This window comes from Sphaerodactylus townsendi, linkage group LG05, assembly GCF_021028975.2.
Source record: "Sphaerodactylus townsendi isolate TG3544 linkage group LG05, MPM_Stown_v2.3, whole genome shotgun sequence".
NCBI lineage: Eukaryota > Metazoa > Chordata > Lepidosauria > Squamata > Sphaerodactylidae > Sphaerodactylus > Sphaerodactylus townsendi.
Window position 1 is genome coordinate 86,702,996 of NC_059429.1, and position 26,706 is coordinate 86,729,701.

The 26,706-nt window shown below is 41.8% G+C and overlaps 1 protein-coding gene across 1 annotated transcript in view; it reads left to right on the forward strand.

Moving 5' to 3' along the window:
- Nucleotides 1-2,345: 2,345 nt before the first annotated feature.
- CNTN2 (contactin 2) overlaps nt 2,346-26,706 on the forward strand; it is a 75,204-nt gene continuing 50,843 nt past the window's right edge. The window contains exons 1-2 of the mRNA XM_048497055.1: nt 2,346-2,522; nt 26,283-26,397. Coding sequence (XP_048353012.1) covers nt 26,343-26,397 — 55 coding nt within the window. The 5' untranslated portion in view covers nt 2,346-2,522; nt 26,283-26,342. The remainder of the gene's footprint in view (nt 2,523-26,282; nt 26,398-26,706) is intronic.

The window sequence follows — 26,706 nt, forward strand, 5'->3', positions numbered from 1 at the left end:
TCCCACAGTAGTTCTCAACCCTGGGATGGGGTGGGCAGACACAGATACTCATTTCTGTAATTCCACTGGCATGTATCCAACAAGATCTGCTTCCAGACGAGATCCCACAGAAAGATTTCCTGCTCCCTCTTTTCCTGAAGCCTGATGAATCTCCTCAATTTTGTTGGGGATGGTGGTCAGTGGACTCTCAAGAACAACACAGGGGACACAGTAGAAGTCTAGAGTGAAAAGGGAGGTTGTGGGAAATCACCAGTCCCTCTTCAAAAGATAGAAGTCTGCAAGATTGGATGCAAACCATTATCTTAGAAGAGGGATTTTTGTAAAAAAAAAAAATTCAAGAGGATGTTCCGCAAAACTCACTTTCCACAAACTCAGTCTCAAGCTCCAACCTCACGGCATGGGTTAGTGAGGAAGGAATAGTGAGAACTTGCACAACTCTGCTGCCAGCACTTGAAGTTTGGCTCAGAATGAAAACTGTCAGTCAGCCAGACTTTCACAGGATTACTTCACTGAAAACAAACGGGACAGATAATATAGCATATCCTCTCAAATAATATTAGAAAATAAGTCCATTGATATATGAGATGTTTCAGCAATGGAATTCATACGACAGGTAGTGATGAGCAACATTTGCAGAACAGCTGCCCATTGGGAATGATCAATTAATCTCAAAAGACCAGATCTCTAGGGCAACTAATGAAAACAGCATTTCCAGATGACCATGTGTACCAGTAGCCCTTAACTGACTACAGAGCTGGCTAGAAACATTTTTGAATCTCAAACAAAAATCGAAATGATTTCCTCCCATATGGTCTGGGTATGATATATTGTTTTAATGACACAGTGAGATCATTCACGTCTGCAATCTGCAACCCAAAGCTTTATGGAATTTCATGGAAAGGCCTCCCTGGCCCAAAGCAAATGTTAAGCTTGGTTGTAGCATCAGATTTTTAAAAAACAGAGTTTTTAAAAATCTTCCTGTTTCCTTTATTGCAATGGGACTTTTTTTCCATTGGATTTGCACTTTGTAAAGCAAAACAAATTAAACAAAATAAGTTATTTCTATTGTTTGATACTTCATTGTTTAGTGGGCTTTGCTACCCTGTTTCCCCGAATATAAGACATCCCCTGAAAATAAGACGTAGTAGAGGTTTTGCTGAAGTGCGAAATATTAGGCATCCCCCGAAAGTAAGACATAGCAAAGTTTTTGTTTGGAAGCATGCCCGACGAACAGAACACAGTAAAATAAGACATCCCCTGAAAATAAGACATAGCGCATCTTTGGGAGTAAAAATTAAGAGACTGTCTTATTTTCAGGGAAACATGGTATATATTATTTCACATTTCACCCACTTTGATAAGCTAACAGGCACCCACCCACATACAAAAGAAAAAAACTGGTGTCTGTTTGGCTAGCTTTCCTCCAGAAATGCCTTGGTCAAGAAATCTGACAAGGATCAAGTCTGGTCCCTAAACCGAGAGGCATGGAGGAAAACTGGTGACTCACTAACAAGGAATAAGTCCCTCTTTCTAAAACATTTTCTCATTCAGTCTGCAGTCAGCAAAAGCAAATAGAGTCGGTCAGTCGGTTATTTAGGGAGGCTCGTATTACAAAATACTCTCGTTTTAAATGAAACTCTGGATGTAGTTACCTGCTCGTTGTAACTGTGTAACTAACCTGGCCAAAAATATGTAGCTAGAGAATGTTGCTGTGTCCCCCTACTGGGATTATTCCCTAAACAGGACAAAATCTGTTCCCTATTGCTGTGCTTCCTTGTACCCCACCCCCAAAAAGGCAGCATTTGAAAACCATATTTTCCGGAGTTGGGAAATAGTCTTTGGAGAGGATGCGCGGCTTCTGACGAACTTTCCGTGTCAAACCTCCAACCCCGGCATCAAGCACTGGTTCGGCGAGGGCGGAACTCCTAGGTTCACGAAGCATTTTTGCGTGTCTGAAGACGCGGCGGCCAGTTTGGATGAGCTAAAGACCATTAACGGGCGGGAGAAATAGCACCTTCTGCCGCTCTCTTGGTCCCACACGCCCCACCCTGTGGGCTGGTAGCAAGCGCGACACTGTTTTTGGGCGAGGGCTAACAGCAACCGTGATAGCGGGAACGCCAGGCTGAGGAAGCCTATGCATTATGCAAACTGCCGCAAGTCTCTCTCTCGCGCTCTAACTGGTCCCGGCAAATGAGGTAAGGGGTGGGGTGGGGGCCGGGGGGCGCCTCCTTCTCAGCCCCTGGAGCGCGGGCGGGGAGGAGGGTGGAGACACGCGAGAGCGCGTGCCGGGGAAAGGGAGGAGCGCATCCTAATGCGGAGCTGCTGCAGTGGCTCAGGGCGCGCACGCGTCTCGCCGGCTGGCAAACGGCGGCGCCAGCGCCAGGGAGAGATTCACCTGCAGAAGGAGGGCAGGCGCGAGAGGGGACGGGGGCTGCTGCTGCCGCTTCTGCATCCTGGGCTCCCCTTGCACAGCCCCGCCAGCACGCGAAAGCACGTGCAGACCCAGCCACTCACCGCCCAAGGTAGGCGCGGGCAGGGCTGGGACTAGACCTCTGGGCTCTTGCTTGCCGCTGTTGCGAAGAGGCGGCTTGGATTGCGGGAAGCCATGGACGGCACACGCGAACTTTCACTCCCTCCTGCCGGAGAGCCGTTTCTGGAAGGGGAGGGGGGACCATGACATCAGGGAAGCAGACCATCCTGCCCGGACCAGCGGCCGGATTTCGGGCTAGGGAGTCTAGCAGCGCCGAAAGCCGGTATGTGCCCAACAGACGGAGAGAATTAGCTGGAAAGGAGGAAGGACTGGAAGGCAGGGAGAGGTGGACAGCGGGGTTCTCTTGAAATGCCCTGAGCTGGGAGATGGTTGAGGGGGCACAGCAGAGACTGACTGAGGTTCCCCACATTTCAATATGCAGAGCCAGTTACCGCTGTGGGTGTGACCAAAGGACATCCTCCTGTCAGATTCGTGATCCGTATTTGAACCCCGAGAGGTCTGGACCGGGGACCAGGCGCGGGAAGGATGGGAACGCTTTGGAGTTGTGGTGCGGCAGGCAGGCGGTCTCCACTCCTCCTTAGAGGGCTGCAGTGGAAGGCAGGGCTGGCTTCTGGTGTGTGGGTGTTCTCCGTGTTTACTTCTCCTCCCAAGTCTGTTGTAGAATTTTGTTCGCTGGGTGAGCTGAGGTGGCTGTGGAAGAGCATATTATGGGAGATTGTTTTCCTGGTAATGAGGAAAAGAGATATGCGCTCAGATACATAATCCCACCCCACCCCATGGTCATTTGGGCTTATTTAGATGTAAATGAAACCTGCACAATGTCATCTGCCAAGATGAAAACAAGCTATCAGGTATGTCTAGGCTCAGCAGGGGCTACAGGTTTTTCTCACTTCTTGGGACTTGCAAGAACCAGGAGGGGGCCTTGTCAAAACCCAAGAAGCCTTCATACATGGCCAGTGGGCTGCATTTTGCCTTGGGGCAGGCTTCAGCTAGATTTCAGATGTTTATAGTATCAAGCCTAAAACTGGTTTTAAAATTGTCACCTCAGCTTTTTCATCCAGGTCATGCATACTTGCTTCACTGACTCTAAAGCATTCTTTAAAACAATTCTCCATGTGTGCATGGATTGTATCTGATCTGCCCAGCATCCTGTCTAGCCACCTTTTTACTGCTCCAGTCCAGGCAATAATGTATAATTTCATACACACACTGTTTTCTCTCTATGTAAGACACATGTAAAAATCTATCAGTTTAGGATAATAATGCAACTGTCGAAGTAAGGACTAATCCACAAAAGCTTGTGCTCCAATAAGTGTTTTAGGTTTAATGGTGCCACAGGTCTCTTGTTTGTGTTTACAGTTGGCTCATTTGAAGGCAGCCTGGAGGTTTCAGCTGTAGCTTTTGGGATCAAATAACTGAAACTCAATGTTCAATGTAGGCCACACTTCAGAACTTCTTGGGCAGGCACTTCCTTGTGTTAATGTTTTTTTAAAGGCCAGTCTTTGTTTTATATTTACTAATGCAGACAGAGCAATGTCATTTGATAAATGGTCACACTTCGTATTTATTTCTTCGTTATATTGAAACTTTGGTTCTAGAACTTGTAGTACCACAAAGGAGTAGTAGATCACAAGCCCATCAGACCCAGTATTGAAGATCTTGCACAAAATGGATCTACCACATACTATAAAGCACTATAGAGAGATTTATGACATCAGTCACACCTTCCTTCCAAACCAGATGTAAGAGGAAGAAGAGCTAGATTTATATCCTCCCTTTCTCTCCTATAGGAGACTCAAAGGGGCTTGCAAACTCCTTTCCCTTCCCCCTCACAACAAACACCCTGTGAGGTAGGTGGGGCTGAGAGAGCTCAGAAGAACTGTGATTAGCCCAAGGGTAATCTGAATTCCCCAGTTAAACCTCCACAGCTCAGGCGGCAGAGCAGGGAATCAAACCCAGTTCCTTCAGATTAGAGTACACCTGTTTTTAACCACTATGCCACTGCTACTCTTAACCACTAGCAAAAAACTGCTAGTATTTGAATCATTGTCCTTTACCCAGATAATACTTCACGCAAACTCTGCCAGATTGCATGCCTCGCTCCAAAAAAAAACAGTATTCTTTGTTCATTTGTTTCCATTCATAATATTATAGTTGTCAGACATGTATGCAAACAGAAATTCACTAGATTAAGCTCTTCTTAATGTAGAGGTACAGGGCCGAAGTACATGTTGCTGAAAACGTATGATCTGATCCACAAAAGCATATTTCAGCCATAAAGGGAAACAGAAGGCCTCATTTGAATTAGAGCCACAATCCCAGGCAAAAGGAGATTTAATTCCTTCCCCATCATGGTGTTTTTCCAATAAGAGATGAGAAAAATCTTGTTTCATACAGCTGTTAAAAAACTTTTGCTGTGGTCTGTTCTGCTGGGTTCCTTCCCATCTCCAGAACTGGGTGCAGATTCTCCACATCAGTTTCCACCCCCCATTCATATTTTTGAAAAGCTTTTACATCTCATATTTGGCATTAAAAGCAACTGATAATGTGACTTTATTTCCATGACCAAACAAAACATGTTTTTGTTCCTTAGATGAAATTTTCTACTGAGGTACCTCTTCACATGGGGTTGGATCGCATCAAAAAGTTACATGTGTACAGGTCATGGATCAATTATCTATTTTATGACAGCCCTCCGATTCTCCTCTCATGTTTCTCCTGGGGTCCCCTGTCCCCCAGGAACAGTGTTTCAGGGAGCAATTTGACCTTGTTCAAGAAGGGGGAGGCTCAAAAGTTGTGTTTCCATGCATAGAACCTAGATGGGCTCCAACTGATATCCATCTTATAATTGTTTAAAAAAGGAAGAAAATTTACCTTCTTTTGTTCTACACCAGTAATTTCTAAGAGCAGAGATGCATAGTTTGAATTTGTCCCTCATATGAAGACACACAAACCCATGAAGTTGCCTTATCCAGAATCAGACCATTAATCCATCAAGATCAATATTGTCCGCTCAGACTGGTAGCTTCTCTTTAGAGTAGAGCCTCAGGCAGAAATTTTCCCATCCCTAACACCTGATCCTTTTGTTTGCAGTCTTGCAGGGTTGGTTGAATCCAAGGTCTAGTTGAGAGCAAGAAACTTCTCAAGGTTCTGGGAGAGGGAGAGGCATAGCGAGGGAAATGGTGCCCGGGGCAAAATGGCAGCCCCTGTGCCCCTTGTACCCTGTGGTAGCTACTCCCCCCCCACACACCCCTCTTACCTGAGCTGGTGGCAGTCCCAGGCAGCCTGAGAGACCAGCTCATTGGAAGGTCTTTCTGGAGAGATGCAACCATTATTGCATAATTCTCTTTTTTGATGGGCAGCCATTCCATGTCCCTCTAGCACAGAATACCCAGATTTGTTTTCCCCCCCATAATTAGTTTCAGTCTGTGTTTGACACTGAATTTGATTTTACTACATTTCATATTCTTCACTCACTCAAATCAGAAATCAAACCAGAAGAGGTGTTATTCATTCTCCTAAACACCTGCTTTTTGATTTGTTGTTCTTTGTCCTTCTTTGCTATTTATTCTCTTCTTGCTTTTCAATGCCTCTGAGTTTAGAAATATGCTTCTCCATCTTCAGTCTTCTCCCATTATGATTTACTGGCATTTCTAGGTAAATAAAGACCTTAAACAATTGCTCATCCACCATGGTAGAAACTGTGCCAGGCCAAGCTCATAGAAAAATGTTCTTTTCCATTTATAGCTGAATGGTTTTTTTTATTTCTTTTGGCTTCCATTAGCCATCCAGACCTATTGGAATTTGATTTAGGGACAAATTTCATGATCAGATGAATATGCTGCCGTTTTATTTCTATTTTTCTTGATACTTCTCTATGTTCCCAATGGTGGTATTTTAAGGAGCAATAAAACCTTCAAACTATTGTCATGATTTTCTTTCAAACCATACCTACTCCTGTACTTCTGCTCATCCATGGAATCTTCAGGTTCAAAAAACCTTTTCCTGTGGTTCACTGATCTCTGATAAGTCTATCTGAGCCCTCTTTCTCTTACCATCTCTCTAATCAAACTTTCAGATCTTCATATTTGAGATTAGTTCAAAGAAAAAAAGGAAACAACTTTTCTAAATGCCAATTTACTTTGTTGCTAGCAAGAAGTTAGCTAGCACCAAGGAGGAACACCTGTGGGACAGAGTCAAGCTCCTATTGGCCCCTTGTTGTAGATAGATCATTATAATAATGTAGTGACTATTTCCTGTAATTTATCCCTGTAAAATATGTACTGAAGTTTAAATATATTCCAACACCATTAATGTTCTCTTCTCGCTGCCCCAACCCCCAGCCTTGTGATATTCTAGTTGTCCTGGCTGTTGGCCTTATATTTTTGTGGGGGGTGATACCAGCCACCAAGATGTGTCCTCATTACCCAGCCAATCCACAGAGGAATTGATGTTAGGACTTGGTACATGTGCAACTTCAGCGAGTAGAACTTCACTTGCAGTCAGTCTAGCTGAACTGGTGGCATCTCTGGGTCTGGTGGTGCATAGTGTTGCAGACTGTAGACTTCCAACCTTGGGAATACCATTGTTGTTGTAAAAAGGCAGTCAGCATTGTGATGGCTGGATAGTGAAACTGTGGTGATGGATGGTGAAACTAGAAGGGAGATGGCCTTGTTCACTTTCTATTGCAGTTTACTTATCAGATACATTATGGGTCTTCAACCCCATCATATTCTTCAGACATACTTTCCTCAACCGTATCCCCAAGGTATACAAATAAAAGATGAACACACACTAGGTCAGAGCTATATAGAACAGGGGTAGGGAATCTGCGGCTCTCCAGATGTTCAGGAACTACAATTCCCATCAGCCTCTGTCAGCATGGCCAATTGGCCATGCTGGTAGGGGCTGATGGGAATTGTAGTTCCTGAACATCTGGAGAGCCGCAGGTTCCCTACCCCTGATATAGAACTATTGGCCTAATGAGGGCATTCTTAAAGCATTGAAAGGACTCTCTACATAATGGAGTCCAAAGTACATGGTCCATCATCTTCTTCCAAGAGAATTCAATCACTGGACCAGTCCAAGGTGCAGAATTGAGAATGAAACAACTGTAGTACCTGAGAAGCCCTCCAAAAGTGTCTGACTTGGCATCTTGTATGTGGCTGGGGCAGTTCTGTAGCATTTCTTTCTTGATTTTAAGTTTGAAAACTTCCTTTGCACACTACATGACTGAGGTACTGGAGCTTCATTAAAATCACTTTGCTCTTGGCTGTACTGATGTGGAGCCCTGCCTGTGTGAGTGCTTCAAGTACTGCCCAGAATTAAGTAAGATGTTAAGCCCCAGATGGGATACGACCCAAGATGTTGTCTATGTAAGCCATGGCAAATGTCCAGTGAGCACATGAATATATTTGAAGCTGCCTTATACTGAATCAGGCCATTGGTTCCTCAAGGCCAGTATCGACTATAGCAGTGGTTCCCAAACTTATTTGGCCTACCGCCCCTTTTCCAGAAAAAATATTACTTAGCGCCCCCTGGAAATTAATTTTTTCAAATTTTAATAGCAATTAAACAGAAAGATATATGTATTAATTTTTCTACCTGTGGCCATCACCGCCCCCCTGGATTGCTGCAGCACCCACCAGGGGGCGGTGGTGCCCACTTTGGGAATCACTGGTCTATAGGATATATGGTAGTGGCACTCCATAGTGTCACGTAGAGGACTTTCACATCACCTATTATCTGATCCTTTAAATTGGAACGTCCAGTGATTGAACCTGGGACATTCAGCATGCACAGCATATACTGTATCACTGAGCCATGGCCCCTCCCCAGTGGGGAGCCAAGGTTCAATATACTAGCCTCTGGAGTGTGGCTACAGATCCACGCCGCCCAAAGCACTTAAGTCTAGACTAGAACAACCCTTGGAGCATGGAAAACACTATCTTTTTCTGATCCTATGGTCTGAGAAATTTACTGATTTCCTTTTGTTAAAGTGAACATAGGCTTCCCTTAACTGGCTTATTAGGAAGTGTGTCTGGGGCATGTGGCAGGCATCAAAAGTTGTGACCTGGTTCATTTCCCTGAAGCTGATTCAGAAGCAGAAGCATTGGTGTAACTTTGGCACCACCGCAATCAGAATGTACCCTTCAGAAGGCTTAATTGCCCTATCTCCAGTATATCATAGACCTCCTAATTGATATTCTCCCATTGCTTCCACATAAGGCATTTTCAGTGAATACAGACCACCTGGCCTGCTGGAGTAGCTATTGTATGTTGTGCCATGAGGGTGCCACCTGGTCATTAGGAGAATAACCTGGAACTCTCTCAGCAGTTTTTGAGCTTGTTTTGTCTATGCCAAACCTTTAAACTGCTGGGAACCAGCTCAGTATTTTCCTCACACTGCTTGCTGATCAGTTCACCCAGGAGCTCTCTTGATGTTCATCTACTGTACTGGCCAAATTGAGTCAGATCCACAGGAGATGTCATACTTTGTTGTCGGTTGAATGAGGCTTCTCCTCATTCACCAATGTGGAGGGATGTGGGCCTTCTCTTATAGTTTGATGGGTACATAGAACAGGAGCAGAGACGTTTATTTGTCACTGTGGGTTACCATTTTTCCTCTCTATGACCTTAGGGGTTTAAATTTCATCCAGCAACCCACTGGCGTAATGCCCATTGGGCAAGGTGGGCAGCTGCCCAGGGGGGCATCAAAATGCTGGGTTCGTTTTTGGGTATTTTAGTGGTTTTCCATTTTTGGCCTGCAGGGGGCGCAGTTTTTAGGCTAGAGCAGGGGTAGGGAACCTGTGGCTCAAGAGCCGCATGCGGCTCTTCTGCCCTTGCACTGTGGCTCCACAAGCTGAGCCGCCGGCCCCATCCTTGCCCGCCCTACAGGAAGCAGGGCGGGCACACCAACTGCCCATGGTCGGCTGGGCCGCGCCGCGGGCTTCCCCTCTCGCCCGCCCTGTTGGAGCGGGGCAGGTGCTTTCCCGGGGGCCGGCAAGGCCGAGCCACTGGCTTCATCCTTGCCCAGCCCTGCAGGCCAGCAGGGGCAGGCGCATCCATGCGCTTCTCAGAATGAGCGGAGTAAAAGGTAAAAAAAAACCCTATATATATAGTGTTATCTTTATTTTAAATGTCAAAAATTATTTGCGGCTCCAAGTGTTTTCTTTTCCCATGGAAAACGGGTCCAAATGGCTCTTTGAGTGTTAAAGGTTCCCTACCCCTGGGCTAGAGGCACCAAAATTTCAGGGTCTCATCAGGAGACTGTTCTTATTCTACCCCCAAGTTTGGTAAAGTTTGGTTCAGGGAGTCCAAGGTTTTGGACTCCCAAAGGGGGTGCGCCTATCCCCCATTGTTTCCAATGAGAGCTAATAGGAGATGGGGGCTACAGTTTTGAGGGTCCATAACTTTGGCCCCCCTGAACCAAACTGCACCAAACCTGGGAGGTATCATTAGGGCAGTCTCCTGATGAGACCCTGAAATTTTTGAGACTGTGTCTTCAGAAATGTACCCCCCACAGCCTGCAACCCCCATTGACAGCAATGCAGAAAACTCAATGCAGAACAAAGATTCTTGGGCAAATTTCTAGGATGTTCCTGCAGGGGGTGCATTTTTTGATGTATCGGCACCAAAATTTCAGGGTATCATCTGGAGATGATGGCACCCCCCAAGTTTGGTGCAGTTTGGTTCAGGGGGTCCAAAGTTATGGACCCTCAAAGGGTAGCCTTCATCTCCTTAGCAAAGAATGGGGGATGGGGCACCCCCTTTGAGGGTCCATAACTTTGGACCCCCTAGAACCAAACTGCACCACAGTGAAATTGTACCATATATGAAAGATTTCCTAGATGATATCCTGAAATTTATGCCGATACAGTGCCCAAAATAGCTCGCCCCTGCAGAGAACATCAAGCGAAAATTTGCTCCTAACAATCTTTGTTCTGCATTGAGTTTTCTGTATTAGTGTCCATGGTGGTTGCTGGTTGGGACATTTCTGAAGGCACAGTCTCAATACTTTCAGGGTCTCATCAGGAGACTGCTCTGATGATAACCCCCCCCCCCAGGTTTGGTGCAGTTTGGTTCAGGGGGCCAAAGTTATGGACCCTCAAACTGTAGCCCCCATCTCCTATTAGCTCCCATTGGAAACAATGGGGGATGGGGCACCCCCTTTGGGAGTCCCTAACTTTGGACTCCCTGAACCAAACCTCACCAAACTTGGGGAGTAGCATAAGGACAGTCTCCTGATGATATGCTGAAATTATCGTGCTGATATGTCTAAAAAGGCACTCCCTGCAGACACCAATGTCCTGGTGCAAAAAAAAAATTTGGTCGTGGTGGAGAGGCCGCCCATGGGGGGGGGGGCATCCAACTCAGGTTTTGCCCAGGGCTACAGTTTGCCCAGGGCTGCCTCGTTACGCCCCTGCAGCAACCTCAGCATGTTCTTCCACATCCCCTCAATTGCATGGTATTCTTGAAACTACAAGACTTTCATCATAACTGTACAGCCAGTGATCATCGTGCAAGGCACCAAGCACCTACCACTGACCTGATCATCAATGTTTCTGAGGCTGGAAATGCATGGTGGGGTGGACTCGAGTTATTTGCCTCAACAGTCTCTTGAGCTGCATGGTGAAAATTGGCCTGGCTGTTGATAGTACCATGCATTTTCACTTGTATCATCTATGCTTATTATAGCTAACTATTCTAGTAAAATAGTATTTGGTAGCCAGATACCACAGCTAGCAAAAACTTGCAATAACTAGTGTATCTTCCTATAGCCAACAATGTGATTTTTTGTACCAGTTGGTTTGATACAACTAGTTCTGACATATTTCACTGGACAAAAGTACCCATCCATTGGTATGAATGTGAATGGAATAACGGGAGTGGTAGCTCACTTCTGTATGCCCAGATTAATTCCTCACCTTGCTCCAGGTCTGTTGCCATTCTTTATGCCTAATGTGAAGTGCATTGGTTGTTAGGTAAGCAAATGGGTTTGATGTGTGAATGTGGATTACATAATGTGACAAAAGTACTGAATATTCTCTAAAATAAAGAAAGGGGTATAGATCCAAGAGGGAATAGGAATGTAGAGGCTCTTTCTTAAGTGAAAACTCTTCCACTTCAAATTCCAGACCTGCAGGATCAAAGAGGTTCAGCAGGAGAAAGCAGAGGACAGAAATATTTGTATTGATACAGGATCTCATTATATGGATGATCATGCCACTTGTACTGGCTATGTCCAAGTGCACAAATGTGGATATTTTAAGATTATGTTTTCCATAATAATTCCCCTCAATCCAGAAGAATCAAAATCTTCCCTTCGTTCCTGGCATGTGGCAAACATCCTTAACAGAATTAGCCAGTATTATTTCCAGTTTGTTTTGAAACTATCCCTCAAGGTCACCTTTCAAAAAAGTCAGATTTGAATTCTAGAATTGTAATTTAAATTATATTCTAAAATGGTGCTGATTTTTGCATATACGTGATACTTAACCTAAAAAAAAAGAGGGAGGAAATTTGTGGCATTAAAAATGACTTTTCTGAGGATGCTGAGCTTAAGAAAACATTTATGATCTTCTGTAAAATCTGACACTTCACAGCCAGTGGCCGGGGTGTGGTGTGAAGCCAGGAGACATTAATTAGTAGCAGATTTTTAGCAGTCTGCCTCCATTAAGGAATTAAGAAATCAGTATCTACAATACACTGTAAGCAGAGCCAAAGATAAGTAGTTGATCCATTCTGGAAACTATTAGATATATCTGGAAAAAACCAGAATTTTGAGCTGATCTAACTGCTTTAGGTTCTACTATTCTAGCCAAGCAAGGAAGAAAAGCAGGCACGTAGAGCTTGCCAAATGGCAAAAGCAGAATGCCACTGGGGGTCTTGCAGGGGAGGGAGGATTACTAGTACAGTAAGGAAGGAGCGTGGCAGCTTCTTCCCCTTTAATCCCAGCAGCATTCCAAAATTCTGTTTATGAATGCAATCAAGGCTCTTTCCCCTTCAAAAGTTGCAGTAGATCAGCATGTCAACATTTTATTTGGAGCAACGCATAAACCATATGAATGTCTGAATGGTCACCTCCCATTTCTGTTAATTTTTTGCATATACCTTCCAATGGAGGGATGTGAGCAGCAGAGTCACTCAGGGATCTGTATCGGGACTGGAGCATTTCAACTTGTTCATAAATGATTTGGCGTTCAGGGTGAATAGCAAGGCATCCATGTTTGCGGATAACATCAAGCTATTTAGGGTAGCTAAGACAAAAACCGATTGTGAAGGATCTGTCCCAAAGGATCTGTCCAAACTGGGGGAAAGGGCATTGAAATGACAAATGTGATTCAATGTGAGCAAGTGTAAAGTGATCCATATTGGGGCTAATAATTCAGTTTAACATATGCACTGATAGGATCTGAGCTGGTGTGACTGGCCAAGAAAGGGATTTTGAGGTGGTAGTGGATAGCTCAATGAAAATGTTGACCCAGTGTGCAGCTGCTGTGGAAAAAGGCAAATTTCATGGCCATTACCGCTTTGTTTAATTGATCTTGAGTCTTCAGTTACAAGCATACATCATTTAACATTCTGTTGAGAAGGTTGATATTTTGGCAGTGAAGGGTGTTGATGTCTATGGATGAAACATTAGGTTTTGCACTATATCGGATACTTCACAAGATGCAATATTTGGATTTGGAGATCTGATCTCTTGGAAAATGTTCCTAAATATGTGGCCAGAACCTACACAAATACCTATGTACATGTCTTTCCAAGCATAGCTGACGTGCTCACAAGTTGGTAATCATGCAGTTCAGGGTATGAGGCCATTCCCTGTGTATGCACATTGTGTACACATACGAATGGAACATCTATAGAAGGTAGTATCTTTGTGCAATGCTCCTGTTCCTCAGTTGGCAAGTAATGAGTTTTAACAAGAAAGTAGTAGTATCTCATACTGTTGATATTGTACAGTGTCCTGAGCTCAAGACATGGATTTGTAACATTTATAACAATATTGTGTGCCCCATCCTTCGTGTTCATGGACAACATAGAAGGAAGCCATAAAGGCCTTGAGCCACTCAAATTCAGACAAAATGTGTAGTGTTGCCTGCATTCCAGTACATTCTAACTACATTATTGGTGTTGTATGCACATTTCAGCATTGTGGATACATCGATGAGCTACATTTCTAGCTATCCAGTATGCAAAGATTGGCTTGAACACATGTGAGAATCCTGGAGAAATCACAGAAGCCTGAAGAATGGCTGAATGGAATTTACTGAATGTTAGAAAATAGGTATTCAGCCCATGCTGAATGATTTATCCTCCTTCCTCTCTGAAAATAATAAATTGAACAAAATTAACAGGTGCATGCAAATTTCTTTCTTTATTATTCAGGGTTAAAGAAGTAAGCTCCCCTCCCCCATGTAGCATTGGGATACATGGGGAGGGGAGGAGGTTAGAACGAATATAGATACTCCTGGATGTTACAGTGCAATCTTATGCAGAGTTACTTCAGTCTAACTTAATTGAAATTAATGAACTTAGACGAGAGTAACTCTCTTTACAATTGCACTTATAGTCTTCAGAATTATAAGTAAAATGAGGAAGAAAGATGATCTTCTTGCAAAAGATTAAAAAACCAGGTAATTTTTGTTTATTGCCTGTTAATGCTTTCTACCTTATTCAGTACCCTTGCTGGTGCTATTATTTAAGGTTTAAAAAATCTTGAAACATGTATTCTGCCCCACTTTGGCAGAACTGTTGTTAAAATGGTGCTTGTAAAAAACCAGCTGTTAAATGATTTGAATCCCACCACTGGAACTGGTTGTTAAATGATTTGAATCCCACTAGTACTGATCTAGTACTGATCTAATCCTTCATTGAGCTGATGAGGTACTGTGTTACCTGTCTGCATTGCTCTAGATCAGTGTTTCTCAACCTTCCTAATGCCACAATCCTTTAATACAGTTCTCATGTTGTGGTAACCCCCAACCCTAACATATATCTGTTTTACAGATGGAGAACATTGATGTAGAGAGTCTTAGGCGACCCCTGTGAAAGGGTTGTTCGACCCCCAAAGGGGATGCAACCCACAGGTTAAGAACCACTGCTCTAGATCCTTTCATAACAGTGGGAACAGCAAATGGAAACCTAAAATCAGTCTTTCAGTGACCCAGTCCTGACTCTATATCTCTGCAGCAAACATGCCTTGAAACCCCAGTCAAAGAGAAAACTTTGAAATCATGGACTAGCACTTTGCTTGTCTTTATGTTCAGTGACTGCATCACAACAGGTAGAAATATCATGAAGTTAGGAGCAGATTCTAAGCGTCCAGTTTTCGCTCCCCCATGAATAGACATATTCCATGTCCCTAGAAGAAAACAATTTGTTGGATGAATTTCCCCCTTTCTGCAGCACTTGTCATATTCTTGTTCAGATGTGTGAGAAAGCAGCTTGTTATATTCAGGTATAGAAAAAATGGTAGGAATGAGCCATTTGGTTCCCAGTAGCTGAAGCATCTCATTGAAGAGGTCTGAAAATCTTTTACCATGGAGAGGACATATATTTTGCCTTTATTATACTACAAATGAATTTATAATTTATATTATATTCAATAAGCTAGTGTATGTGTTGCGCTTGTATACTAAAATTATTTTATTTATTCTGCAAAATGTGACTAACTGCACATGTTATATAGATTATAGGGGCAAAGGGTGATGTATTCTTGAGAATTAGCCATACTGATCTGTTGCAGGCGAAAGACCAGGAATTGTATAGTATCTCAAAGCCTAACACATTTATTGTTCACTTGAGAGAGTTTATTTGTCAGGATTTTCAAGAATGCTTACCAATTTGACTGAAATTTTGAAACTGGTAATTTCCTCAGCAATTCTACTCTGAATGCTTCAAAATGTAAGGGAAATTGAAATCTTGTTGTTGGATCCATTTTGGGCAGAAATTATTTCCATCAGGTACAGTTATTCTTCCTTTATTATGAGATACATGAATGTTTGTGTTACAACTATGAATATGAAGAAATTGATATGGAATATATCTCCAATCATTGCATACCCTTTGCAAATGAAACTGCATGCATATAAATCTGGCACTTTGTTTCTGCAGCATCTTTTGCCTTAATAAATGAAACTCCAGTATGAAACATTTTCTCCTTGGTTCAGCCACTGGAACAGCATCAGGAATAGGATACTGCAGCTGTAGAAACAATAATATTCTCACACAGGATCTCTACTGGTCTCCTGATTGCAAGGGATTAAATTGCACTCATTTATTCAGTTTTAATAAATTGCATTCATTGCTGAAGACAACATCCCATCTCATCCTGTTAAACCTCAGTTCTTAGTTCTAGGCTGACAGACAGGAAGGGTGGAAGTGAGCTACCAAGCCCTGTAACCCTGTTCCCACTGCATGTCAGAGCGAATCAGAACAACTCAAAGCAGGTGCACGTGTGAATCTCGTGAGGAGTAAAGGGGCATGATTTGAGATGCCTGGTAGAAGTGATTTGAAAAGGCAAGTCAGCCAGAAAGGGGTAAGGGATTGGCCTGACACTGGTATTCTAGTTTCCACAGAGACATTTGGCAAGTGTTTGTGAGTGATAGTGACAGAGAAGAGAGATGGAGGCATGGCTTGCTAGCAGAACAAACAGCCTAGGGATGTGATAAGAAGTAGCTCAGAATGGTTGTAGAATGGCACAGCAGTGTTAAGAAATGCAAACCCATGGTGATAAACAAGAAAAGCCAGGCGCAAGCATGACTAGAAGCTGTGTCCTCTTATATATACCCAGTCTTCGATGCATGAGTTTTAAAAACCCATTTAAAAGGCAAATGCATAATCATGATTAATTCTGGTTAGTCTCAGGTTAAGCACTGCTATTCATTTTAAATGCTCATTTTTGCTATTCTGTTTCTGGGGATTTTTGGGGATTTCTTTAACCCTGCTTATCTGGGGAGAGGGCATGGCACAATGGTGGAACATCTGCTTGGCATGCAGAAGATCCCGGGTTCAAATCCAAGCATCTCCAGTTAAAAGGATCAGGTAGTAGTGATGTGACAGCCCTCAGCCTGACAGGCACTGCCACTTTGAGTAGACAGTACTGACCTTGATGGCCTGATTCAGTGTAAGGCAGCTTCATATGTTCATTGAAAATATATGGATGAGATGAAAGGAAATTGTCAGCCCATGGTAGTTCAAAAGAAAAGCCCCAAATCCTTAATAAAAGATTTTACATGGATCATATTCTGGGTTTTCAGACTAGATGACATTTTGTAATGACTAACATGACAATAGTCACAATTCTGCAACAAGGTTGGCACAAATATTGTCCTCTGCAACCTGTGTAATTTATAGCAAGTAAGCATCTCACACCTGCCAGACTTTTTATCTGTTCTTTTGTTGCCTTGCTCCTGTGCCTTTAATAGCAGCCTGACATGTAGAAATTAAGCAAGGTATCCTGTTCCTCATGGAGAAAAATGATGGGAAAAGCTTCATCCCATTAAACTGTGTGCCAGATTCCGGTCAAAGATACAGAAGTAGGTCCAGAATAGAGGCTGACTTCAATATGCGGTATCAAATGTTGTACTTTGCCTGTGTTGGCATGGAATTGCTCAGCAAACATAGCCATGGTCATAGGGTTGCCTTATCACTTAAAGAAAAATATCTTTGTTTTTTTCATAGCAGAGTCTTGTGGCAATTTAAACAACACATCTGTTGGCTAGAGCCCATTTCATCAGTTGCATAAGAGCAACCTCAGTCAGCAGATATATATGCACAGAGCGGGGAAAATGTTTTACAAAAGTGTGGTAAAAACATGAAATGCAAGAGGCACAGTTTGTTCAAGACTAAAGAGTATACTTTCAGAACATTTAAATTCTAGTCAAACAGCATTCATAAATGATTGAGCATATGTTGGTTTTCCTTTTGATTCCCACAGCTCTGTGGTGTAGAGGTGGCCAGAAGGCACAGAATATAAATATGTACATTGTAAAAGGACAATTCTTAATATTTGCCAAGACAGATTGGTTAGCCGATGTTATAATTAAACACAAATTTAACTATGGTCTTGTACAGGCAAATACCGTGATTTTCTTAAATGGACAAGAAATTTAATTATCTTGTGACAATAACTACAGGATAGCTATCGTGTACTTAGACGTCTGTTTAGAAAATTAGTCTTGTTTGATCAGGCTTGGGTAGGGCTGAAAGCAACTTGAGTATTCATTTGCTTTATAGAATACTGCAAGGAGATGTCTTCAGCTTGGGAACTATTTTACCTTTCTCTGTTTTTGAGAGTGGGCTGTCCATGCTTTAATATGAAAGGAAAGGAATCTACTATGAATGCACTTTTGATGCCCTAGGTTTAGGTAAGACTGCTAGCATCTGCCATTCCAGAAACATAAAATATATTTTCACATTTTTTCCTTTCAAGATGTTATAATCATTATTTATAGATGATCATTACTGTGCATGAAACTTCAGAGAATATAACAAGATAGGTCCTTGCCCAAGGAGCCTGCAGTTCAGACTTGAACATCGTGAAGAGAAGAGAGGCAGATTGAGACAAATTGTCATAGGTCAGATTAGTTTCATCAGGGGATGAAGATTAAAATCAAAGACAAGCTGAGATTTGAGGAGGCATTTAAAGAAAGTGAGCAAAGTGACATCACACGGGTGTTCTGGGAGGCAGTTCCACTTAGTTGTTTTCTCCCCTTTCTCATTTTATTCTGATAACAACCCCATGAGTTAAATTAATGACTGACCCAAGATCAACCAGTGTACTTTGTGTGAATTTGAACCGAGGTCTCATTGGGTCCAGCATTCTTCTTGGTATCACACACAAATGCAGTGACCTAGAAAAAATGTTCACTGCAGTTGAGGCAAGACTCAAATATGAGCCAGAAACCCTTGAATAGTAAATTTGAACAATATTGGTATGGTAATGCATTATCATTGTCTCATATTCCCTTTGCTGAGTGGGTGTTTTTTCTTACTTCCTCAAAAGTCCAGTCAAGGAGGTAAAGCTGGCTTCAGCATTAGGTCTTATTGATTTAGAATGTTCCTGGTTTGACACATGAAAATTCAGGGGAATACTGGATGCTACATACATTTAAAAAACAGTTTGGGATTTTTGGTCATTAGATAAATGTTGGAAGTTGGATGTCTTAGGGAGTAGGGCTGCTCAAAAGTAAGCCTCATATTACTCAATGGGTCTTACTGTCAGGAAAGTGCCACACTGATTGCCATCTTTAATATGTTTTGTCTGATGTCTAGCTGTCCATGACGGTTAACTAATGGTGAGAGTATGTAAGGAGGCCAGATGTCCTGTGCCCTAATCAGTGTTAGAGCTGGTCCTGCTAATACATATAAAATCACAGAATTGGGAAGGACCAAGTGAGTGCAATTTTCTCTTCCACGATCATTTCCCAGAAACAGCATCAGCTTTCCAGAGGACCCCAATCAGGCAGAAAGGCAGAAAGACCCAGAAGGACTGTAAGCATCTGGATGTAACATCAGTTCCTTGATAATGGATCCATATGGGGTCTCACAGGCCCCTATGAGACTGCTAATGTGTCTTTGACTATTAATGCTTGTTCTTTCATGCAGCATCAGATACTCTTTCAGTGAATGGAATTTTTAGCAGTGGCATCCATGAGCAGAATCTTATACCAGAAAAGGCAGCTAAGGCACAGTCTTCGAGAAGGGAGAACATAATGCCTTTTGCCCCCTTTGAAAATGTGGGTAGCCACATCTTCCTGTTTGCCATTCACAGAATGAATTTTTTAGGCAAGCATCATCTGCTCACACTTTATGTTTTTTAGGCTCCGCACCTCAAAATGTACAGCAGGGCTGTGACCAAAAAGAAAATAAATGTTAATTGTAAAGAAACGCTCACTAGAGAGCAGGGGTTGCCTGCAGCTTCTTGTAATCATGCATTCAGTAGTTGCTTATTTATCTTGTTGTGTGTAAGTCTGAATATGTTTAAAACGGGATTGCCAACTCTAGGTTGGGAAATACCTGGAGATTTTTGGGATGAAGCCTGGGGAGGGAGTGTTTGGGGAGGGGCATGACTTCAGTGAGGTATATTGCCATGGCATAGACTTTACCCTCCAAAGTAGTCATTTTATCCAGGGGAACTGATGTCTGGAGATCAATCCTAATTCTAGGAGATCTTCAGACCTTGTTTAAAGAAAGGAAAAGAACCTGTCTCACTCTAATGCAAACTGCACAAATCTATTTTAATGAAAATAATTTAAACATTCATATGCTAGAACCACAACTCTTAATCAACAACAAATTATAAACAACAACAATAAAACAATGAACAATACAAACACAGAGGATCCCAAATAAAATAATACCAAGTCTCTGTAATGGAGTAACAGATCCACTAATGGTATATAAGGATACCAATGTCTGATGCTTTTTAAAAACTCAACTGCTGTTGATAGGTTTCATGTATATATAGATGAACAGGATCACAGGGTCCATGGGCAGTGCCCGCTTTCCCATCCCCAAGAAACTTGCTCTGCCCATGGATCACAGGCAGTGACAGCTTTCCCATCCACCCCATCCCCATCAAGCGTGTGATGCTGTGATGTTATTACCAGTAGCTGCTGCATTTCCCACCCTCAACTTACACACGAGTCAATAAGTTTTCCCAGTTTTGTGTGGTAAAATTAGGTGCCTTGACTTATACTCAGGTTCACTTATACATGAGTGTATATGGTAAAACTTTGGCAACAGTAGGTAGTAGAGATGGATGAACTGGAATGGTGTGTGTGTGTGTGTGTGTGTGTGTGTGTGTGTGTTGCTGGTTTAGCATTTATGCCTGAAAAGCTGAGACCAACCCTGGTTTTAAGTGACTAGTATCAGCTTCATAAAGTTCAATGTTGCTAGTTAAATAGAATTAAGGATTACCCACTCTGATAACCTGCAATAAATATTCCATAAAAAAAGATGATAAATTATAAAACTGCTATAGTTCTTTTAGCAGAACGTGAGGTGTGCAAGAGGCCCAGTATAGAAAGACTATGGTTCCTTCTGCAATAATGCTAAAATAATGCGCTAAAACCAATTTTCTACAACTGCTTCAGTAAGTGGATTTTGCTATTTCGCACAGCTTCAAAGAGCACTGAAAGCAGTTTGAAAGTGCATTATTCTGCATGTGTGGAATGAGCCCTAGTGATTTAAATGTCATTATGTGATTCATTGAACTCTAAGCATTATAACCACTGCATACTTTTGAAAGCAATAGGAGAAAAACCTGTAAATTCAGAGCAACAGGATGTGGTGGGGGATGGGAGGAGTTCAAATTTTAGTGACTAATGGTCCACTGGGAGATAAAAAAGAGAAAGGAGAATTAACACACTAACAGTTTTCTCTTTCCATGATGTGATTGTCTACTCAGCCATTCAGTCCCTGGGGACTATAGTTTGGTTAGGATAAATGCCGAAGGAGAAAAGAGGTAAGAGTCACGTTCACTCAAATATAGCATCTATATTTTATAAAGCAAGAAAATGGAAGAGTGAAATTATAATTAGAAATGTCTCCTCATTCAGCTCTAACTGCACCTCCTATGTCTTTGAGACAGATCTGCTAATTTGATTAATCAAATGTCACTTTTGTTATGCTGGTTATAGTTACTGAATTTATACAGAAGAAAAAGATGCAAATTCTACATTGTCTTTTTTAAAAAAAGATCTAGAAAGACTCTTGATCCACAGTTGTTATTCAGTAATCTCATAACTCTGACTTTAGCACTGAATCCAGCTTTTAGACCAACAAACACTATAAAGCTTCAGTTCTTGGTTATAAATTGATAAGCAATATTGGATTTTGGATGAACTCCAGATGTTTCAATTGGTTAGCAGATGAATCTTGGATGAGATTGTGTCTTACACTGCATAGACAAAAGGATTTGAGGAGGTAAGAAACAGAGGGGGCTCAGGTTGCTGACTTTGCGGATCCTAAGGGAGTCTTACTGGCTATACTGTCTTTCCACTGTGCAAACCAAGCATATAGAAATAGAAAGGGAACAGAAATGAAGGGGAAAAAATGACACATCATTCATTTATGGCTCGGTTTGTTGTCAGTAATATATTATGTTTTTCTATATGTGGAAAAAACAGTTACTTTCTTATGACAAAGAGCAGGATATGCCACAGTTAGACAAGGTATTCTGAAAACCAAGTTGGCCAGGGTCGGGTAGTAAGGAGAATGCATGGTTGCACACTTTGCCATGTCACAGGACATCTTGATTCTGCTTTTTGATTTGCTTTTCTTAATATGGAAAATATTTTGCTTACCTGCACTCTTCTGAGAAAGAATCAGCTGAGTGGTGCTGTGCAGGTGGTCAGCCTAGTCCAAAACAGTGCAGACACAGCAAAACTTTCTTGCTAGATATGCATGGCAGGAACGTAGTGAAAACAAGTGAATAAGAAAGAAAAAAGTATAGCTTTATGGTGTGTTCATCCATGACACTAAACTCATTTTTGTATTTGTACCTCTTGCCATCTGTACTTCAAATGCCAAGTGTTATAATGCTTTGCATTACAAGATATGTATGAATCATTTTGAACACTCAAGATGTGTTTAGTGTTCCAAGTGTTTCATGTGAAAACTACAGTGCCCTAGTAATATAACTTAGTAGTGTTTTCCTGTAATGACTTCCTGAATTGATAATATATTCATATGCTCACAGATAAAAGAAAGGCTCAAGAAAACACCCTGAGATTTTCAGATGTTGTGGGTGAGCTTTTGTCTCTTGGTTGAAATTAACCTGAAATTTAAGAAAAGTTGTATGAGCACAGAGACGATACTTGCTCCAATAAAATAGCCTCAGAAGTGATTAGAAGAAGACTGAAAAGATAGCTAGACAATAATACACTCTTTTCTTTTAAACTTACAGCAGCACATATACTAAAATTGGAATGATACAGACAATAATACAATATGGATAATATTGCTCATTCTACTGGAGGGGGAGGACATCTGGATGGGTGTTTCCCAGCTCGTTCTCAGGGAGACAGGCTGTAGTTTTTTCATCACTTCCCGGTTCTAAAGCTAACTTCTGGTCCAAGTAAAGCCTTGCTACTCCAATAGTTGAATGTTTAAAAATTTAATATATTAAATAAATAAATAAATAAATAAATAAATAAATAAATAAATAAATAAATAAATAAATAAACAAATTTACAAGGTGCGGAACTTGTGTCTTTTTTATGATTTTTCAAGCGGCCCAGGGGCCAAATCCAATTATATTTATTATTTATTATTTTTTATTAGAATATTTATGCCCCACATTCCCCATCGTTATTAGCTACCCTTCCGGATTGTGGTGTTGTTTATGTGCTTTTATTGAATTATTTTATCATTTTAGATATTATTTTTAATTGTTCAAATGCATTAATGTTTTTATATGTGCTGCCTTGGGGACCTTGATCAGATGGAAATGTTCTAAATAAATGAATAACATGTAATAAAATACCATAAAGTACCTATAATGTGTGAGAACTATGGCCAGTGATACAGCATGTTCTTTGGATGCAGAAGATCTCAGACTCAATTCACAGCCTTTAAAAGAATTAAGTAGTAAGTGATGTGAAAGATCTTTGCCTGAGACCTTGGTCTGTTCCATACAGCACAAAAAAGATGTCTGTGGGATGTCTTCAAAAGATGCTACTGCTACTGCCTCTTTTCACTCTGCACGTCCAAGATAAGACATCCTGGGGATGTCTTAAAATGAGGCGGCTTCTGGCTTGTATTCCAGACAGGTAAGGCATGAGAGGGGAAAAAAGAGGCTATTTCCTGCCCAACCATTTTGCTGTCTGGTCAGTTTCACGCTCAACTTGCACCCAGCATTTGTGTCTATCTTAAAGGATTCTCCCTACTGCCATCTGTTAAAGGCAGCCCCCACACGATTGCTTTGCAGGCTCCGATCCTCTGCACCTTTTCAGCTCCAAAAGTACATAGTTGTACTCAGCTGGTCCTACTGATTCTGGCAATATATAGTTTTCTTATTTTTATTTAATTGATGAGCTATCTCTGTAGCTAGACAGACACAAAGATGAGAATCTTAGCCACTCGGAATATATATTCAAAGTTTTGAGGAAGCACATAATTATAGAGAAAGTACACTTAAAAGACAGCAAAGCAAGTAGTACAGTCTGTGACTATTTCTATGTAAAACTTAAATATGGTCAGCAGTTATTTCTGCTGTGTCCGATCACAAAGTGCTTATCTTGGATATGTTTGATTTTTTTAAAATAGAAATCTCACAGGTTGGTCTTGCATCTCAGAGTCTTTTGCAAGATGGTTAGTTTTCATCTTAGCACACTCACACTACATGGTTTCAGGCAAACCATTCTTTCTTTGCCTTCATCTGAAATATTTGACAGCCAGTGTGGTGTAGTAGTTAGAGTATTGGCCTAAAAGCTAGTAGATGTGGAGCAAATCCCCTTTCAGCCATGAAGTTTGCTTCATGACTTGGGCAGCCCAATCCAGAGCCCAAGGTGGCCAGGGACGGTACTACTGCCATGCCGCATCACCACCTCCAGACAGCTTTCAAGTTGCTTGAGGAGGCAGCTAAAACAAAGCAAAAAAACAAACAAAACCCAACCTGTCTGCCTGAAAGCCCTCCATAGGGCTAAATGGAGTTGGTGGCATAGATCCAAGACCCTAACCATTGCATTTTTGGCCTGCATGGAAGTTGCAGATACACTGAGGAAATTTTTATCACCAAAACATAATCAGTCTGCCCATCAAGAACTGAGTAGCCCTTACTTTATTAGCGTAGCACGTAAGTGATGTTATATAGGCATGCGAATCTTGTCCTTCCCTTAACTAAAATATATATTAATTAAATAAATTGAGTTTCCTCCCTCTGTCCTAAGAGAAAACAGGCAAATTTCAAAATTAGGCAGTTATTTACAGAGCAATGTTGCTGCTTCAGTTTTGACACTGTTACCAGATTTGGACAAAGTCTCTGGCAAGAGGTTACAGGTAACTGTTCTCCTGAGAGGGTTCCTTTACATCTTTGGGACCTAATAATAATAATAATAATAATAATAATAATAATAATAATAATAATAATAATAATAATAATAATAATAATAAACAACTTGATTTGCAGAAAACTTTAAATATCATCAGTTTTCCTTAGGAATTTATTGCGTGCAGATGTGTGGACTTCGCTTTGCCCAGTAATGACAAGATAACTCTTATTTGTTGGAAATGGCCGCAGCCCGGTTTATTAACAATAACAGAGACTGTAGGAAGCTGGGCGAGCATAAACGGGACACATCCTGGCCACCAGGCAGTGTACCGCTGAACCTGGCCTCAGTCAGCCCCACGGCTGACCCCTGGCCCTTCGGGCAGCGAACCACTGAACCCGGCACCGTCCCCCATGGGGATCGGGACAGGAGGTTACTAGGTGCCACTTGGGCGCAAACCCATTTTGTGACACCCCCTCCTGCCGGGGGTAGCGAGCTTGAAACAGGACCTCCAGGCCTGCACCGACAAGCCCTCCACTACCCCAGACCTCTTATTGAGGCCCCTGCCGCCTGTTTACCCAATAAGGATGTGCCCCTATGCCCAAAAAACTGCCCAGGCTGCAATAGAATGCATAACATTAAATAACATACACAACACTGCCACATCAATTAGAGTTATTAGGATTCCTTCATCTCTAGATAGCTTGAGAGCATACATTTACCCTGAGGTGAAATCTTATCAGTTTGACCTAACACCAGGCTAAGGACAATCTACTGCCAGCGGGACTTCCCCTTATGCCAATAGAGATGGCGAATGTGCCAGTTTGGCACCATATTGCCTTTATCAACCAGTCCCCCCCCCCCCCCCCGGCTGCCATAGAATTGGGCCAAGTCTGCTTCCAATTGCTTCCAAGTCTGCTCCCTGACATTGATTCTAAGAGATCAATGATTCCATGTAAGACAGGTTCACATGTTCCTTGATGCCAAATATGAATTGTGAGCTATGGAAGAAATTGAGGGATCTATCTGGACTTTTAGGGAAGACACTCAAAGGCAGATGGAATCTGAGGAGGACTATTTCTGGTTTGCAATTGGGTTGTGAATCAGAAGAGAAAACAAATTGATTATAAGGTCTTATTCAAATTTATGACCCAAATCAGTATGTCTAGTTCTTGAAAAACCTTCCATAAAACCATCTTTTTAATTAGCGAAATACTTGCTAAGAATGTGTCCAAGAGCCAGGCTACAATCAGAAGTCTCATGTGGTAGGTATGTTAGATGCAAATAGAGGGTACAGTTGTTCAGAGGGTACAATTGTTCAGTGAATGTCTTTGCCTGAGGGAGAATTCAACCTTGTTTTCCTCAATTGCAGTCTTAAGCGGTATAGTTGAGCAACAGATATGATACAGGAGGCTGCCAATCTTTTTTTATATATTGAGTTGAAATTTTGGTAGGAGGATTAGGCAGAACTGTTCAAATAAGGCTTCCAGCATTAAGACTGTGTCCTGATCAACTCTTTCCTCTTTCTCTTCATATATGTGAATTCTTGAAAGTTGGTGTGGCATGTGGATAGCATGTGATTCATTATTGGTTATAACAAAATATAGCAATTTTCATATCATTCCTAATTAATGGGTATCTGTTATTACTGGGTAATAGGATTCTACTTCAGAATGGCACCAGATCAAGCAGACTGCTAATAGGGTCTTACAATTTTACCTTGATCTCTTTCATATCTCTTCTGTTCCTGCTCAAAAGCTTCAAATAGACCTTTTTGTGTCTTACAGAATCACTCCCCTCTCTTCCATTCTATTGGCTGAGCCGCAGTCTGCATTTCGACGCTTACAATGAGGTCATCTGTTGAACTTGGCTTGTTTTCATTAACTGTCATATGTTTTACAGGTAAGAATTAGGTCTATCTTGTCTTAAAAGCCAGGAGAAGGCTTAAACCAGGCATACAAGTACAAATTAATGTGGGCCTTCATTCAGAACACATAATTATTTGGAGCTTGTGATTTGGACATTCCATAACACACTGGATGGGAATCCCCCACATGTTTGTCAGGTAGATCATGTATGTTGAATATGGTTTATACATGTTTCTATTGTGGAATTTATATTATTGTGTGGTGGAATAATGGCATCTGATTTCACTGACCAGGAGATCTAAGGCAACAAATCAAGGCACCAGTTGAAACCTACTGTATATTA